Below are 12,317 nucleotides of genomic sequence, written 5' to 3' on the forward strand. Positions count from 1 at the left end.
ACACAGGGCCTAAAGGCAGGAACGAACTGCGTGCATTGGAGAATTAGAGATGGCAGAAGTGCCTGGATCTAATGAGAGAGGGAGGAGGCAGGGGCCAGATCATGAAAATCCTTGTCAGTAAGGGTTGGGGTTTAATTCCAAGACTCTAGGAAGCCACTCAGGGGTCTTAAGTATGAGGCAGACGTGGACTAATTGATGTTTGAGAGATATCACTCTTGTCAGCTTAAAGCACACAGTATGGTAGGATGCCCAGGGCAGGATAAAGAAGACCAGTAAGAGGCTATTGCATTTGTTCAGGCAAGAGATGATGTGGACTGGAGTAAGGGCACGTCCCTGTACATGCAGAGAAGTGGGAAGACTCTTATTTGGAGCAGCTCACTGACCCCAGTGGGAGCTGAGCCTGCGGTCATCCCCATCATCCTCCATGGTAGTAACAAGGGCCACCAGACTCAGGCCCCATTTTGAACATGTCACTCTTCTGTGAATTGTATAGAAGAAAGATTCTTAATCATGTGCTTCATCTTACACCTCAGTCTCTTATTTTTATACCTCCTTTATCACTTACTTACTGAAACCCCTCAGACTTCATCAAAACCCAGGCAACAGCTTTGCTTCAGCCAGTCAAACCCACCAAACCTCCTACAGTCAGGGTCACCATCTCTGGCTCAGGTCAGGTGTTCTGAAACAAATAGAGGTTCAACTCTACACCATTTGGGATAAAGCAGATTTTAATCTGGGACATCATAAGCATTTGGTCGCACCAAAAGTAAGAGGACAGTCTGTAAATACTGTATAGGTTAAAAGCATTTGCTCTAGACTCAAGTCGCATGGTGTGAGTGTGAGTTCAAGGTCCGGAAAGAGCTATCTGACCTTCAGAGGGTAATTCGGTCTCTCCATATCTCAGTTTTTTCATGTTCAAACTAGTAAATAATACCCATCCCTATCCTTATAGTAATAAAAGGGAAAATCCACGTAAAGGAATCAGAGAATGGTCTGACACATGATCAAGTATGCAGTCAATGTGAACTGTTAGTGTCATTTTAGCGAGCATGTACATTCCTGAGAATTTTTAATAACGTATTTCTGGGATGAACTTTGAGCACTTTGCAGATTTTTTTTACAACACTGTATTTCAAGTTCTCTTTTCGTAGTGAAGAAAACTGAAGTGAGGAGTTAAGTGGTTCTCAAGATCAGACAGCACAGAGTCACGGAATATTAGTTCAAAAGAGGCCTGACTGTTCAATACTGGCTCGCTGAGGACTTCATAAACACCTGAGGAGCTTTTAGAAACTAGTAATTCTTGAATTTCACCCTCGGGGATTTTGCTTTAATTTTTGTGGACTGGAACCCAAGCATCAGTATTTTTAAATGTTCCTTAAGGAGAGTCCAGTGAACAGCTAGGGTTAAGAACCATTAACCCACTAAAATTCATTGTAGATAAGAAATTGAGGTTCTCTGTGACTGCGTGTCTGGCTCCAGCTAGTTAATGTTAAAGATAGGATAGATTCTGAAAAGGGAGGTGGTCTGAAAATTCTGATAAGTTAACTAATAAAAGGAACATTTCATGGTGAGATATGTCTCTTAAGAAAGAACATGACTTAGCCTGGTCTTCAAAAGAGAAGCCAGTGGTCTACAAGGAAGCCTGAATGTGGGATTCAGAGAAGCTGGCTTAGCCGGGGCATAACACTGCCCTATCTGAGACCTTTAACAATGTATGCCTCACGCACTAAATGCCCTCCTGTTCTGGGTAAATATCCACCAATGTTTACCTGATGATGATTCCCACATGAGAGAAAGAGGGCCTCATTATCAGGACCCTTTTAGACAGGTCCCCTGCCTCACCCACTCTGTTAGTGTTTGTTGTTTTCTTCACCCTCTACTCCTCCTGCACCACCTCAGTTTGGGAAAAAAAGTGACTCTAAAATAGATACTGGTCTCTACCCCTCCCTAATTTCCTGCTCAGAATCAGTGTACAAATAAGATCATTCAAGGTCTTCAAACAGAGTGCTCTGAAGACTCATTCCTCTGACAAGTGATCACCCCTGAGGACCCCCTCCCTGCCAGGTGTGAAATGGTGATAGTAATCAACACTGTCTGTGGGAGAAAGGTGTCTACTACCCAATAGTTCTCACATCCAGCCTCACTACAGTGTAAAGTTTCAAAATACGTCCAGTTATTTTAAAAGAATGCTATGCAATGCCTTGCAACGTTTGCTGAAGAAGTTGGCAGAATCAAACAGTGACGGACCTGGTGTCTATTATTAATCCTAGTTTACAGGACTCTCCTTCTCAAATGAACAAAAGAAAAATCTGTTGGACTTGTTTACTAATTATCTGACTTGTACAGTTATATACACAGTCTAAGATGAATGGTGTTTCTGATATAGGACTGCTAAATTATGCAGCTTTCAGTTTTTTCATGACAAAGTAAAATATTTTCAATTTTTTCATATTGAATGATTATTCAGCTTTCTAATGTCCATGTATTTTAATCTGAAGCAATAATAGGGGAAAGGATGGGGGAAGGAGAAAGAAGTGTTGTTCAACTGAAGTTGAAGCAAGTTTCAAGACATGTTATCTGATCTGTGTTAACAATTAGGAAAGACTTATGATGAAAAAGGGGAGTTGGAGTAAAAGGAAGTGTATACCAAGCATGAAAACCACTTTTAAACATCCTGTTCTGAATGTCAGGACCATTTTTATGATGTTCATTTCTACCTAGTAGAATTTGAAGGAACCTTGGGGATTATTGAATCCATTGTTGTTTTATGGATGAAGAAAGCAAGATGGGGAAGTTGTGTTTCTTGCCCAAGATCCCAGAATTATTCTTTTTTAGGTAAAATTGCTTTCAACCTGTGTTTTCAGATTGGATATAATTTTTCAGCAACACATCCCTCAAGTAAGTCAAGGTGTGCCAATGAAAGACCATATTCATAATCTCAGAAAGTAGAAATTTCCTGCTTTGACTTGGTGGAAGTTCAAGATTCATTAATAACTCCCATCAACCTTTGCCAACTTCCAGACTCAGGAAGCTTCAGATAAAGTTATAATTCATCCAGCTCAAAGTGTACCTGCAATTTAACAAAATTTTCCCCTACTCATATTAGTAGACCAGCTTACCAAAAAAGACAGTAATCTGAATGAATAGAAAACATATATCTAGTTATCTCAATTTTTCATGACATTTGAAAGAGCTGTCTTACTATTTATTACCAATTTCTTTTTTTAAATTACTATACAATTTACATAATATGGTGCACAAATATTAAGTGGACAGCTTGATGAATAGTTATATATATATACATCTTTTAGCCACCACAAAGATCAAGATATAGAACTTTTCTAGCATCTGAGAAGGCTAACTTATGTACCTCCCAGTCTATAGTAATTACCACTCTTCTGACCTCTGTCATTATATGTTCATAGGTAAGCTGTACATGATTTCAGGAATGGAATCAGACATATGTCTTCTTTTGTGTATAGCTTCTTTAATTCTATCTTAAGTTTGAGATTGATCCATGTTGTTGTGCATATCAGTACCTTGGTTTTTTCATTGTTGTGCTGTACTCCGTTGTGTGGATTTACCATGATCCATTACCCATTGTATTGTTGATGGACATCTGAAATGTTTCTAGAGCTTTGGGATATCATGAAGGAAGTGGTCATAAACACAGATGGCTTTCATTTCTATTGAGTATATACCTAGGAGTGGAATTCTTGGGTCTTTTTACTTTGTTTTTCTTTGTGTCTTCTTTTTTAGCCCTTGACCATAACCTCACCTTTCTTAGTTGTCACATGAGTCATAACCATGTACCTCTCTTTAGTCATGACAGGTATTTCAGGTGGCAGATTTCACAACTTAAAGTGGCTCACCAGCAGAGTAACATCTTTCATGGTTCACTACCTGTGGCATCCCTGACGGGTCTTTCTCGTTTTCTTGTCTCTAACTTCCTGTCATATATATTCTGACAGACATCTAGGAACTGACTTTGTATCTACTCCTCATGGAGATAGTGTGGTATATTAGAAAAGTACTGGGTCAGAGTCAGGAGACTGTTTTGATATCTGGGCTAGATTTCTGCTTTCTAGGCTGGAGGCTATGGAGTAAATCACATCACTTCTCTCACCCTCACAGGGTTCATTTGTATCAATAGTTTCCAACCCTGGCCATAAGTCAAAACCATCTGGGTGATTTCAGTGTTCATTTTTGTTATAAAAGTGATACATGTTAATGAAAAAAGATAAAATAATGTTAAAGAGTGTAAAATCAAAAGTAAAATTCCTCCCCCCACAGTTTGTACAATCACTTATTCCTCTAACTTAGAAATTCCTTGGAATTGTTCTTAACTTTCAAAATAAAGATCCCTGAGCCCTAGACATAATGAAGCAGAATCCCCAGAGTCCTAGGAATTTGCATTTTTTAAAAAGCTTCATAATTGATCTAGATAGAATTTCAGGTTTGGGAATGAATTCCTTGTCTAAATAATGCCTCAGATCTCTTCCAGTAAAATCCATTCCCACCTCCTCAGAATTGTATGATTTAAGTTTGCCAGCTGCTGACTGGATTGGCCCAAAGCATAACTGCAGTGGTTTCATTTTGACCCCTTCTTATTCATGCCTTCTCTCCTCACTTTCAACTGCTCAACGTCCTCACTTTAAAATTTTCTTAACTCTTTGGCCCTCACAGTGAAACTTTAGTAGTTGGAAGGCAGTGACTTATTCCATTAAAGCTCTAGTTGATTTTTGGTTAATCTCATAAACCAATCAGTATTAATGAATTTGCTAGCTAGTAAGTGTATTACCTTTCCCAGGCGACATAATGCCTTATGCTAAAATGTACATTTCCGTAAAGTCTTTCACCAGTAGCATGGAGTTTGGGGGCTCCTTACAGAATATCCAGGGAGTTGTTTTTAATCAGGCAAGCTTTCAAATAAAATCCATATACATAAACGTTTGTCCATGTCTATCATCACTAATATTACTCTGCTCAAGTATCTGAAAAAGCACATGGTTAAAATCTATAGATATTAACTGACACAAAAGAAATTGCTAGGAATTTAAATCACAGTTAAGTAAAGTGGTTGCTAGCCATTAGTTAGTAGGAGAAAAAGGTCTATTTGGATAAACTGTCCAGTCCAAATTACACTATAGAACAACTGACCTCCCAGGCCTTCTGCTACCCAAACCACATGATGGAAGGAACAGCAGGAGAAGAAACCCTAGATATAAGCACTGTGATTAAAAAGGAAACTGTGAGAAGTCAATAAAAATGTGTCTTGCTAGTCCAAAGACAGAGAAGTAGGAAAACATAGAACTCAAGTCATAGTACCTGATCCCTCAAATAATGAGTACACAATAATTCTATTTTGAGTGTATATATAGAGCATTTCTTCTGTAAAGTCAAAGAATGGTTATATCTTATATCTGTTACTCAAAAATAAATCCTATCTAGAGAAAAGGGCCATATCCCTTCATTTTATTTGTCTTTGAAAAACTAAAATGATAAAGGGTTAAATACTTTTTCTAAGTTTAAACGGCAAAATCTGGATGAATATCCAACTGTCCTGAGTTCTAAAGTAGACCGTGTGATTTACATAAATATTGTATTTATTACATTATTTGTGGATTGTGTGCCCATGTGAGTGTGTATTACTTGGAGGGGTGGCTAGTATTGCAGTGAAATATACTGGTGGGCCTGGAGAGCACGTACACATTCGTAGGTTCACAACTTCATAATCTCCTTCACTTGGGGATCCTTGCCTTGAACACTCCTGTTCTGCCTTGATTATCTCCATCTTATTCTGTGAGGCTTTGCTCAGGTCTTCCTTTTCCTGACAACTCTGAGCTGGATATCTCTTTTCCTTTCTCCCACGGTTCCCTGTGCATAATGGGCTCCTTTCTGGGCTCCTACCACCTTGATCTGAAATGATCTGTGGTTACAGCAGCCTCTTGACTAGGCTTTAGGTGGTGCAGGGAGTTTGTTCACTGTTGCACCCCTGTTGCGTAGCACAATGCCTGGCACAGTGGCGACGTCCAGTCAGTACTGACAGTACTGTTCTTTGAATGTCCCATTGGTATCCCAGTAACTAAATCTTCATTTAAACCACCCATATACAAAGTTCATGCTCTGTGGTTGAAAAAGTTCCAGTACAACTTAAGTTAGCAAAATTTCCATTACTTTATCATCTCATCTAATTCAGCATTTCCCATTTTGGCATTCCACGGAGTTGTTTTCTGAGAGATGCTATTAAGTAAGAGTTCTGTGTTGGAAACGTGTCTTTCAGCCTAGAGAGACAGCTAGGTTAGTGGCAGTAGCACACAGGTGCCAGAGGCCAGCTGCCAGCCCCACGGGGGGTGATTATCTCACCACTCTGTTTTCATCCCCTCTTCCTCCGTTAGAGAGGATGCATAGAGTCCTCTCTCATCAGGTTGCTGTCGGGATTTACTTAGTAGTAAGTACACAAAGGGTTTAGAATACATAGGAAGTGCTCAGAAAATGGTGGCTACTATTATTAAATGAAGTTACATAATTTTTCTTTCTTTTTTTTTTTTTTTTGTTTGCTGTAGGACAGCTCATGGCCTTTAATATGATAAATGTCATTAATATGCTTACCTGAATCTCCAGATAAGCAATATTTCCCTAATTTATTTGAAAGACCTACTAGAAAATCCCAGAAGTAATTCACCTTGGAATATACTTTAGGAAATTCCTATTTTATCAATTTAAATTCATAATAACACCTTCTGAACCAAAATTGGGATACAGGTTTGACAAGTGTAAGATGTAGCCTGGGGCATTGGGACATAGTATTTGGAACAAGGACTGTTCTAGCAGACAAGCAGACAAGTAAATAAGACCTATGTATTACTGCATTTAAAAGTATTTCTTTTTAAAAACTTTGAAGTGCAAATTAAATGACTTTTATTGATTCTAAAGTGAGGACTGCAAATATTGTTCAAATAAAAAACCAACCAGGCTTCATGCATCACTTTTGAATATAGTTGGAGAATATTACTGGATTATGACAAAGAGCTGGACTTCCTTATTCAAAAACTCATACAATTTATCTTACTTGTGAGGCATCTGATAAGAACTTCCTCTAGGGCCAGGAAACTTTTCAAGTATGAAATATTTGAAAGGCGGGGTTAAAGAAGGAAGTAACTGACTTACACAAAAAAGAGGAACGAGTTCTAAGCCAGAGCGAGTTTAAAACATAACCAAAAGAGCAAAACGGTGCTTGGCATTCAAATCTCAAGGTGAGTAAGAACCTGATTTAAGCTGTTTGGGTAATAAAAACTGTATTTTAAAAAAAAAAACCTAGCTCATTTTAAATAATTAATGACTTTATTTTATCAAACAGTGTAGAAAAATTGCCATAGGTGGCCATTGGGTGAAAAACCAATTTACAAACTGAGAGTGACATTCCTGTTTCTTTACCAGTATGTAGGCTCACAAGTATAAGATTATGCTTCATTGTTGCCTTGTTTTCCAAACAGAAGGGCAATATCTGATTTGAAAATTTCAGAAGTTTGTCAACAATTTGTGATTTTAAGACAAATGAATAATTGTCAGATAACCTGTTGGAATTATTTTCCAAAACAAAAGCAAATAGTCTTCTTTCAAATTGGGCAAAGTGAAACTTGTAAGTTATATTTGTCGGACTCTTGTTTAACATATGTCTTCATTCTAGTAGGTCTTTGCTTATTTCCCGCAGGTTTTTTCCTAATAAGTTATTCTGAAGAAAGGGAAAGGATGCATTTATTTTCCTGTATAACGTCTCCTTGTCTTTATCTCAGTGAACACTTTTTTTTGACAATTTTAATATTGAGAATGTACTAGAATGTCTACTCTACATAGAACAACACTGATTATAAAAATTAATCCTCCTCTTAGAAAACCAGAGAACAATTTATTACCTTATCCTTAGGAGATTATAGTTAGCTTTCCCCACTTCTGTTGTAGTCCCAGCACCTTTTAAAAAGCTGATTAGTTTTGATCAATATTTGAATTAGTTCATATATGTTGGCAAATATTTGCTTAACTGAGTAATCATTTATACTGTAAAATATCTTACATATGGTCAGTTCTCATCTGTTACAAAAAGGAATTGGGGTCCTCATGGTTAAAGTCACTTGCCAAACCTTTGCCCTTGAACACAAGCAGTGTCTGGCCTTAGAGAAGGAGGGAACCTACAGACCTTCCAAAGAGGTTAAAAGATGTCACGATCTGGGATGTCTGTCCTATAGTTTCATCAAATACATTTTACAAGTTAATTACATGTCATATTTCATTTGTATTTCCTTTGAAATGCCAAGTTGAAAAGTTGTACATGTGATGTATTCCAACCTTGAACAAATTCAGAAAAGTTCACTGTTGTACATGAATATTCACTGGGAGTAAGGCACAATTTCCTGTATTCTCTTTTTTCCTATTATCATTACGGTTGTTATCTTAATGCAGGTTGCTCTATTCATTAACAAATATTTAATAAATTAGCTATTCTGTGTCTAGTACTGCTGCTAGTAATATAGATAAATAAGATGTGCTTCCCAGCCCTCGAGAACCTCAGAGCTAATCAAGCTATAAAAATTTAGTGATGGATGTGCTTGATAAACATTTATAAAAACTTAGGTAAGAATAATATTGGGGGGAAAGTTTTATTTGAGTCCAGAATTAATCACTTCTTAGTTGTTAAAGAAGTTATTTAACTTTTTTAATCCTCTCTTCTCATACATAAAATAGGTTTAACAGTAGTATGTATTTCACATGACAGCTGTGCATGGTAGGGTTAAATGAGATAATGCATGTGTAAGTGTTTAGAAGATGACCCCAAATACCTAAATATTATTGATGTTGACATTCAATAGATGATGCTAATCACCCCATATGCACTATTAACAATAGTGGATGACTATAGTTAACAATACTTATTGTATACTAAAAGTTGCTAAGAGCATAGATCATAAAAGTTCTCATCACAAGAAAAAAATTATAACTGTGAGTAATGGATGTTAATTAAATTTAGTGTGATAATCAATTCACAATATATACATATATCAAATCATCATGTTTTATACCTTAAACAGATACAATGTTTTATGTCAATTATATCAATAAAACTGGAAGTGGACATTGAGATTTGCAGATACTACTACTATATATAAAATAAATAAACAACAAGTTTATACTGGACAGCACAGGGAACTATATTCAATATCATGTAGTAACATATAATGAAAAGGAATATGAAAATAAATATATGTATGTATATGTATGACTGAAACTTTGTGCTGTACACCAGAAATTGACACAACACTGTAAACTGACTATACTTCAATAAAAAAAGAAAAATAAATTAAAAAAATAGAAAGCTAAAAAACTGGAAGAAAACAACGACAAGAACAATACTGGATGTAACTATTTCTGTGTCTAGGCTAAAATGATACAGTAATAATGTTTTGATAAAAATCATAATAGAACACTTGGTCTTGTTGAACACTGCCAGTTCCTCTCCTCTTTGCCATTTTAAAACATCGACAGATAACACTCTAAAATTATCTTAATTGAATGAAAGTTAAATGCTGAAAGTTGTGAGAAGACTAGTGACAGGAAGGCTTTCCAATTTTGTTTTAAATATTTTGGTTTCAGGTATTTTGTGTTACATCAAAGAGCTCTTTTCTTCTAAGTACATACTATACCTTTTATGTCTTGAATTTTAAACTATCAACTTAAACTAATGACTCCAAATCTCAGCATCTAAGTTTATTTAATCATTCATTCAATAAATATTGATTGTCTCTTCTGTAGTAGGTGTCATGCTGTTCTCTAGGAGTGTACAGAGGAAAAGACCCGATCTCTGTCCACAATTTAACCAGGTAGGGAGACACACAATTTCCTATAATTGAGGTTGTCATGCTGTAACAGAGAATTGACTCATTAATATGGGAATACAGAGTAAGGCATGATTAAGGAAAAGACATGGTGCCTGACCATACAAAGAGGGACAGGCAAGGCTTCACAGGAGGGGATGATGGTGATGGAAATGACTGCACATGTATACTCTGGTCCCTTTCCTCCCATTGCATTCAAAGCATTATCTTTCTCTTGAAATTATCAGCCTTATTGTCAAAAACTATGTTGCAATCTAAGTGATAAAACTACTCAGGCTGCTGCAGGGACAGGCTCTTAATTTTAACTCTTTTTCCCTCCTCACAACAGCTAGTGCTGTATTCTATACTGAAGGAAGAACTCACTAAATGTTTATACTTAATGTAGTAATAGAAATTGGTGGATCTTTTTATTATGCTAGTGTAATAAATATGGAATTAAAATGTTTTCAATTTATAGCAGGCAGCTGGATGGCAAATCGTTCAACCTTCCCCTTCTTGAGTTTTCTACTCTGCTGTTATCTTCTGCCCATTTGTGCTTCATTGATAGAAAAGGAAGTGAAGCTGAACAAAATTCCCCCTGACACAGTGCAGTTATACAATAATAATTATATAATCATCAGATACAAGAACTATCTTCTCTCCTCTGATGACATCAGGACTTCATCAAATGATTTTCTTTCATATCTGAAACAGAAATGCCTAAGCGAGCTTCCGGCTCTTTTGAACCATACCCTGCAAAGAGTTACATCGGTCTGCACCTGTGAATTCAGTAAGGGCTACACCATACTATCAAACGACACCATTAGTGCGAAAATGCTGGAAAGCTGTGGAAATGCTTCCGTGGCCATTCCTATAGGAATTTCCCTCCTTTTACTGTTGGTGATCTGTGGAATTGGGTGTGTTTGGCACTGGAAACACCATAATACAATGCAAGGTTTCTTACCGAGGTTTTTGCAGAGGAGAAAAAGCAGGAGAAAAGACTATTCTAAAACACTCCCTTTGAGTCCCCAGGTTATCAGCTCAAGGTATAAAATCTCAGTTCAAACTCAAGACCACAGCTCTGCTGGGGTGGACGCTAACATAGATGACGACTATGAAAATGTGGAAAGGGGTCCTCCTAAATCAAAAGAAGACACCAATAAGGAACTATATGAAAACACTTGGCAGACCAATTTCGAGGAGCATATCTATGGAAATGAGACACCATGTGCCTATTATAACTTCCAGAAGCCTAGCACTTCTGAAGCCCCACAAGAAGAAGACGTATATATTCTTCCAGATTCATATTAAATTTTCCACATGGGGGTTTAGTTATTAGAGGATAAATATTCACTGGGACTTGTGCTGATATCATTATTAGTCAAGTTCTTCTGATGGAATTTAATCTCCACCCTTCTGAGTCTTCTCTGTGTATCACCGGGGATTAATTCCAGAGATCTTCTCCGCCCTCCTTGCCCTGGATCAATTCCACATTATGTTACATTGATTCTTTCTTCTAAATGTGACTTGTTATCTTTCTCTTCTTTTTCTGTCTCCACAGTCTTTGTCTGTCACAGTCTGCCAACTAGCCTTTCTGGCTCAAGTTTCTACACACTCAGTAATGCTGCTCCAGCCCCAGGATGCTGCCAGATTTATCTTCAGAAAATATTCCCAATGACCACATCACTCCTTTGTTCCAAACCTCTTAATGTCTCCTCTTTGTAAAAGATAGAACACTCATAATTCTAACTCCAGAATTCATGATTTTCCACAGTTGGTTCAAATTTACTTTTCCAATGACTTCTACTAATCCCTCAAATTCTCTGCTCTCATCAGAATCATCTCAAAACCTGCCAAATGCATCCCTCCTCCACAGCTTTGCGTAGGCCTGCCTTGGCCATAACTTCTTACACAAGTCTTCTGAATCATTCCAGACCTGAATTTACCTTTTTCTGATGTCCTATAGATTTTGTTGCCTGTGCATTTCTTTGGGAAACATGAATGTTTGCAATGACATTTTATTACTTAATGTCATATGAGAATGTCCTAAATTATCTCCTTAAATAGTAAGAAACTGCCTAATCACATTTTGGCCCCAATGCCTAGACCATCTTATGAGGCACTCAATACTGTTCATTTGACAAGAATTGGATTGTACGTTTTGCTAAGTTGTTTTGAAAAAAAATGAATAAATTCATCCATCCAAGGAATATTTATTGAGTACCTTCTATTTTCTTCTTACTGTGCTCTGCATCTGGAGGCGTAAAATAATAAAAAGAAAGACATGGGTCCCGAACATGTACTGTCAAATAGGAAAGAAAAGACAATAAATAAATACTATACCATTTATTAAGCTATGATACATCCTCTCTAAACCCACCCTTGCATGTGCTGCTGTAAATTGCTCAGACTGGAACTCTGCAAGCTATATTTTCTCTTTGCCGGGTG

The 12,317-nt window shown here is 37.0% G+C and overlaps 1 protein-coding gene across 15 annotated transcripts in view; it reads left to right on the forward strand.

Annotated features, from left to right (window-relative positions):
- The window catches only part of GAPT (GRB2 binding adaptor protein, transmembrane), a 30,573-nt gene extending 18,494 nt beyond the window's left edge, over positions 1 to 12,079 (forward strand). For 3 of the 15 annotated variants that reach the window (XM_032472551.1, XM_032472560.1, XM_032472565.1), the window contains 2 exons: positions 9,808 to 9,875; positions 10,348 to 12,079. In XM_032472551.1, the coding sequence (XP_032328442.1) occupies positions 10,359 to 11,180 (822 nt within the window). In that variant the 5' untranslated portion in view covers positions 9,808 to 9,875; positions 10,348 to 10,358 and the 3' untranslated portion in view covers positions 11,181 to 12,079. Of the gene's footprint in view, positions 1 to 6,877; positions 7,257 to 9,807; positions 9,876 to 10,347 lie in introns of those variants that run through there. The other 12 variants (XM_032472602.1, XM_032472607.1, XM_032472576.1 and 9 more) reach the window with 11 other exon arrangements.
- Positions 12,080 to 12,317: the final 238 nt, after the last annotated feature.

This window comes from Camelus ferus, chromosome 3 (genome assembly GCF_009834535.1).
Source record: "Camelus ferus isolate YT-003-E chromosome 3, BCGSAC_Cfer_1.0, whole genome shotgun sequence".
Classification (NCBI taxonomy): Eukaryota; Metazoa; Chordata; class Mammalia; order Artiodactyla; family Camelidae; genus Camelus; species Camelus ferus.